Source organism: Phodopus roborovskii, unplaced genomic scaffold, assembly GCF_943737965.1.
Source record: "Phodopus roborovskii unplaced genomic scaffold, PHOROB, whole genome shotgun sequence".
NCBI lineage: Eukaryota > Metazoa > Chordata > Mammalia > Rodentia > Cricetidae > Phodopus > Phodopus roborovskii.
The window spans coordinates 2,082,617-2,089,055 of NW_026125665.1; the positions used below are offsets into that span (position 1 = coordinate 2,082,617).

The window sequence follows — 6,439 nt, forward strand, 5'->3', positions numbered from 1 at the left end:
CAGTACACTTTCCACCCCGCAAAGAAAGCAAACCAACAAAAAAACCAGATGAAGGGGGTGGGGGCAGTGGCTGCTCAGGCCTTTAATTCCAGCACTAGGGAGGCAGGTGGACGTCAGTGAGTTCTACAAAGTGAATTCCAGAAAATCCAGGACTGTTACACTGAGAAACCTTGTCTTGAAAAAACAAAGACAAAAAATCCCAACCCTCTTAGCTCTGAGCATGGGGGGTGCCCAAGCTGAGGGGCCACTGTGAGGTTCGGGAGTTTTGCAAAAGTTTTTCACAAAGGGCACAGAGAACTCACTCACCCTCCCTCTGCAGCGGAAGTAAGCCTGAGTATTTACTCTCGAAATATGAATCACATTATCATCCTCATTTCTGCTTTTCACAGATTACCAAAGAGTTGTCAGCTGTTTCCAGGGCTAGCGTGGCCCCAGGAAGGGGGAGGATGGAGAGGAAATCCCTGCCTCTGTAGCAACTGGGGTGAGTGCATTAAACTGGGCTTTGCCTAAGAGCTATTTTCACTTTCTGGAAGTAACTTAGGCAATTGTCAGTAGCCATGGTTACTGGGGCCTTCCCTCCCCCCCCCCCCAGCAGAGGGAGTCTTCAGGCAGAGGCACCTGCTAATTAAAGGGTTAGGCTGGCTGCCTCTGGGCATTGCAGGACCACCTCGGCCTCATGTTGTCCAACACAACACAGGTGGGTGACTGCAAAACCACTGCCTTGCCCAGGGCGTGAGGCACATGTCATCTAGCCTGTCCCAAAAATAACAAAAATCAAAGCCAGGTGTCACATGTCACCATGCTCACATGCCATTAGTTCAACTTTCTCAGCTGTGAGACGTTGAGTCTCAGATAGGGACAGGGAGCCAGCTCAGCTGGGTGAGGGAACTTACACAGTTAAGCCTGAAGACCTAAGTTGAATCCCCGACCCACAAAGAGCAACACAAATGTGCAACCCCCTCCTACAAAAATGTAGTAAAATTTTACCCCTATAAAAGATCAATCCCAGCACTTGGGAGGTGGAGGAGGGAACTGAGTTTGTGGCCAGCCTGGGTTACGTATTAAGGCCCTGCTTCCAAAAATAAAACTTTAAAAAAAGCAGTGAGACACCAGCATACTCCTTAAGTTTGGCTAACCCCCAGAAGTTACCAGAAAAAGATTTAATTTTCCTCCCCCCCCCCAGCTTAGAAATGGCCACATCAGTGAGACCAACACTTTTCCCAGCTCTGGGGAATAAGGGGGCAAATTATGGCTCAAAGTGGCTGCCTTAAAATAACCAGTGCCATCCTAAAACACCATGTTTATATTTATAGAGAACCCACAGGCCCTGGCAGCTGGGGGCTGCAGCTGGTAACCTTGGCCACAGGAGCCGTTCCCTCAGGGGCTCCCCCCCCTCCCAGCCACACCACTGCCATGATTCTTCCAAAGATCCAAAATTTTTTTAATTAAAAAATACTAAGTCTTACAAAATCGAAGCAGGCGGCAAAGATGCCATCGTCTCCCTTAAAGTAATACAATCTGCCAGTCACTTATATACAATATCATAAAAAACGACGCGGGTGACAGTACAAAGACCATTTCTCACAAGGCATCTAGCCTCGATCCTCTAGTGGGGACCCGAGGAAAAATAAGTCAATTATTGCACCATTTTGAAAACATTCGTCACAGGCTCCTATCTTCTTCTCCGGGGCCTTCAGTCAGAGTGGGAGCCAGAACTGGTGGCAGAGTCATTGTCCTGTGGCCACACTGCCCGGCTCATCCTCAGGGTCCAATAAATAGCAGTTTGCAAAGGGACCGTGCCGGCGCGTGGGACCCGCCACGGCCGTGCATGGGGTAGTTGGGTCTACCCAGGCTACATATGTCGCTTCATGTGCAGGGCCAAGTGGTCGGACCTGGAGAAGGCACGGTCGCACAAGTGGCACTGGAAGGGCCTGTGACCTGTGTGCTTGCGGTAGTGGCGGGTAAGCTCGTCTGACCGTGCGAACTTCCAGCCACAGCCATCCCAGTTGCAATGATAAGGCTTCTCACCTGCAGGGGAGGGGATGACAAGTCAGCCTGTTTCCCCGAAAGCATAATTCGGGCCCCCAGCACTGCCCCCTCCCCTCTCCATCCTCATTGCCACCCACAATCTAGACAGAGCGTGGCTGTGTCCCCAGCAGGCTCAGGTGCGCCTCTCCCCTCAGAACGTTAGCTTTCTGAGATTAACTATGGAATACATCAGGCTATCTAACCCTGAATTCCTCACCCTCCTGCTCATCGCCATTGTGCCAGGCGTTAATACAGTGCTGGCGATGAGAGTCTTGTCCCGATAGATCCTAAGTCTGCACCGGTCCCATAGTCTGAGACCTGAGTTGAGTTCCCCTAGCCAACCTGTTAAATCTGCCACGCCCCCTTGCCAGGACCAGAGACTGTGGGGACCTTCTGTAGGCTGGCCTGGCCCTGAACTCGCGGCTGTTCCCCTGCCGCAGCTCCCCTTCCCCCACCCGAGTGAGGCCAGGCGCCCACCTGTGTGCGTGCGCAGGTGCGCCTTTAGGTGAGAGCTCTTGGTGTAGGTCTTGCCGCAGTTGGCATAGCTGCAAGTGTGCGTGGCGGCGCGCTTGCGGGGCCAGGAGCGGCGGCCGCGCTTCGGCTTGGCCTCCAGCAGCTCCAGCGGGGACGAGGGTGGCGTGAGGAGGCCGCGGGTGGCGGGGGGAGGTAGGCCTAGGGCCGCCGCTGCGGCGGCCGCGTCGTCGAAGAGACCGAAGGCGCCGGGCGCTGGCGGCCCGTAGTGCAGCGCGGGAGCAGGGCCGCCGAAACCCGGGCCGAAGGGCGGTGGGAACGGATTGCGGGGACCCGGCGCGGGAAGGCGCGTGGGGCCGTCGGGGCTGAGCGGCGGCGTGTCCGGGGGCGGCGGGGGACGGCCGGCCGGACCCCGCATGCATGCACCTGCCGCTCCCGGGGCGCCCTCGAGCTTCAGCACTCGAGGCCCGCGGGTCAGGCCGGGCGCGCAGCCGTAGCCGCCGCCGTCCACCTCGGGGGGCTCAGCCTTCACCAGCCTCCCCGGGGGCGCGAGGAGAAAGCGGCCGTGCAGAGCGGGCCCCGGAGGCGCGTCCAGCTCGGGGCGCAGCAGCTCGGTTCCCAGGCCCGCCGCGGGGGTGCCGTAGGGCGGCGGGGCGCCCGGCTCCGGGTAGTAGAACGCAGGCGGCGGGGGCTGTGGCGGTGGCTCGGGAGGGCTCTCGGCACCCAGACCGTCCAGCCCCATGGACAGGATGAAGTCCAGCACGCTGTTGAGGTCCTCATCAGTGCCGCCCGCCTCAGGCTCGTTGCGCGGCCAGCGCTGCGGGAGACAGGGCGCAGGACATGAGTACAGGGCCACCTGGTCGTGCTTCCCGGTACCCCAAGATCTAACGTAACTCCCAGGTGCCCGCGGACTGCACCCAGTGTTCCCATCCCTTACATGCGCGCACGTCCTTAGCCCCGATGCGTCCGGGATCTAACTCTCTGGCGTCCGCGACCCGCAACCACAGGAAGCCATCCTCGAGTGGCATCCTTGGTCCTTGAGCCCACCTCTTTCCCCGACAGCCAGAGGGTCTAATTCCTCACCGCCGGCAATCTAAGCCCTGTAGCCCAAGGTCTCCGACCGCGGATCTGCATCCCGTTGTTTGCCACCCCCAGTCCTCGCTCCTGCACCCACACCCTGAGGCCCGGTCCCCTGCTGCCCCCGCCGCCCTCACCTCCTGAAGGCCGCGCTCGCACGGGCTGGCGAAGGTGGCGAAGGACGGCAGGATAGGCTCGCTGAGCGCCATGGCAAAGATTGAAGATTGTGTGTGCCGCGGGCCGGCCCGCCCAGGCCTTATAAGCGCGGTCGGCACGGGGGAGGCGGGCCAGGAGGCGGCGGCGGAAACGCGTCCCGGATGGGGACGAGCTCCGGACTCAGCCTAAATTTAGCCGCGGTATAAAAGCCTGGCGGCGGCGGCAGCCGCCACTGCGGGAGCCCTGGCTGTGCGCTCCAGGCTCCGCCCCCTGTGGCCTGGGCCCGCCCCCGTCCGTCCCCATGACGACGGCGTCAACACACCGGGCACAACAGCAAGACTAGAATGCGGGGGTGGCACCTGGGACTCCGCGGGGAACACGGGTTGAGGAGGCTTCCCCGGTGTCTCCCCAGCCTCAGGCCCTGGGAAACCTGGACCGATGCATGGGGAGTCTGGGGTCACTGTGTTCACCAGAAGTATGCTCTGTGAAATACTTGCGTGAGCCTGACATATAAGCTATTCTGGAAGCTGAGGCAGGAGAATCAAGAGTTTGGAGTCTGTCTGGGCTACTGGGAGAATTAAAGTCCAGCCCGGGGCCACATAGACCCTCTGTCTCTGTCTTCCCTTCAAAGACAGACAGAAAGAAAAGCATGGAATGGTGGTATTCCCCTATCCTCTCAACACTTTGGAGGTTGAATGCATTAGGTTCAAGCCAACCCTGGCTACAAGAGACCCTGTCTCAAATAAGAAACAAAACTGGGGCATGCGAGATGGCTCACAGCCTGTCTCTAGGAGCAAAGAATCCCTTCACATATGTCGTCTCTGATCTCTACAGTGCAATGTGGCACACATGCCTACACACATAGACACACTTGCCTACACATACACACAAATGTAAAAAAAAAAGTTGCAATGTAGTGATTAAAAGTTACAATAAACATCTGGGCAGTTTCAGCACACAACTTTAATCCTGGCACTTGGAAAGAAAGAGGCAAATGAATCTCTGAGTTCAAGGCCAGCCTGGTCTACAAAGAGAGTTCCAGGACAGCTACGGCTACACAGAAAACCCTGTATGGGGGGGGGGCGGGAGACAAACAAACAAAGGTTACAATAAATAAATGAATACAAAGAATTGGGTCTCTGGGACCTTCAACCCTCCCACACCTTCTTCAGATAAACACTTTAAGTGCTGGGAGACTGAAGCCAGGGTGAAGGGGGATGGGCATGTTAAATAAATATACATAATACCCGCGGGGCCCAAAAAGAAAAAGGGAAACAGTGGAAGAGGAGGAAGTATGTGATGCGGCCTGGGGGAGGAAGATGGTGCAATTTTGACCTTCACCCAGGAGCCATTGTTGGGGCAAGATCTAGACAAAGCAAGGTGGAGACATCTGGGTAATAGAAGGAGAGGATTTTTTCAAGCCGTACCTGAAGCCAGGTGGTGAGGGATGCAGTCAGCCTGGGTACAAAGGATCCCAAGGGCAACCCCTTGTAGCAGGGTTAGGTAGCTTCAGGTTCCATATTTACCCAGCCTCTGCCCCTTGCCCACTATTGTGTGACTCTAGGCTTTGCCTCTCTGGGGTTTTCCCAAAACCTGTGAAATACAGATATATCAGTCCACAACACCTCTCAGGTCCTTTCCGTTAAACAGTAGCATCTACAGCAAACCAGCACAGTCCTGTTACACTCTGACGGCCTGGGGAGGATGTGGAATTCCTACTGCCTGCCCAGGTGTGCACAGCTGTTACACTGTTGAGGAACATCTAACATATCACCTGGGACTGAGGGCCTACCTTAGCCCTCACCACAGAGGGAGAGAACACCACATGTTTCTCACATGGAGCAAAAGCAGGCCAGATCTGTTTATTCAAGATCTGAATGACCTGGAGAGGGGGGTGTATCAGTTTCTCTTTACCATAGGAAGCAAAAGATGACATTTGGGTCATTTCATGAAGGTTTAGGATTCTAGGGGAATTGCTGAATAGGGAGTTTTGTTTTTATTTGGTGTGTGTGTGTGTGTGTGTGTGTGTGTGTGTGTGTGTGTGTGTGTGTTAGGTTTTTCTTACACAGCCCAGGATGGCAATCTCCTTGCCTCTGCTTCTAGGCCACACCACCTGCCCTGCTGGATCTGTAGGGCCTGAGTCTGTTCTGAACATGCAGATTTACTTTCCTTGTCATTCCTAATCAATACAGAGTGATATGACATCCAAAGCTGTCCTGTGTTGGGTACTACTCACCCAGTGGCATTTATAATCCATGGGAGTCTTGGAGAGCTGGCTCAATATGTACCCACATGGGGCCATAACCTCATCTCCAGGCATCCACAGCCTGTCACTAAGGGGTTTGAGTATCTGGGGACCCTGATATTCAAAGGCACTGGAACAGATTCCCTCGGGGAACCACAGAACGGTTTGGTTATATACTGAATACTGTAAGGATGCTTGCCTGTCACTCCAGCACTGGGGGAGGCTGCAGCAAAACAAAGCCAGGGCTAGAGAGATGACTCAAAATAGTAAGGAACTAAGCCTGACAGCCTGAGTTCAATCTCTGGGACCCACACAGTGGAGGGAGAGCAATCTCCTGAAGTCCTCAGACCTCACACACACAAGCAAATATAGATGAATAAACACACCCAAAAAATATTGACGAGCTTTCAGGTTCTAGGAGTTCTGATCAAGGCTCCACATAAGGCTCCCAGGCCTGAGCTA

The 6,439-nt window shown here is 55.4% G+C and overlaps 1 protein-coding gene across 1 annotated transcript; it reads right to left on the bottom strand.

Annotated features, from left to right (window-relative positions):
• Positions 1 to 1,288: 1,288 nt before the first annotated feature.
• Klf2 (KLF transcription factor 2) lies at positions 1,289 to 3,921 on the bottom strand. Its single transcript, XM_051178197.1, has 3 exons — positions 3,714 to 3,921; positions 2,506 to 3,316; positions 1,289 to 2,028 (listed from the first exon to the last, which is right to left on the bottom strand). The coding sequence occupies exons 1-3, from the start codon at positions 3,783 to 3,785 to the stop codon at positions 1,853 to 1,855; spliced, it is 1,059 nt and encodes a 352-aa protein (XP_051034154.1). The 5' UTR covers positions 3,786 to 3,921; the 3' UTR covers positions 1,289 to 1,852.
• Positions 3,922 to 6,439: the final 2,518 nt, after the last annotated feature.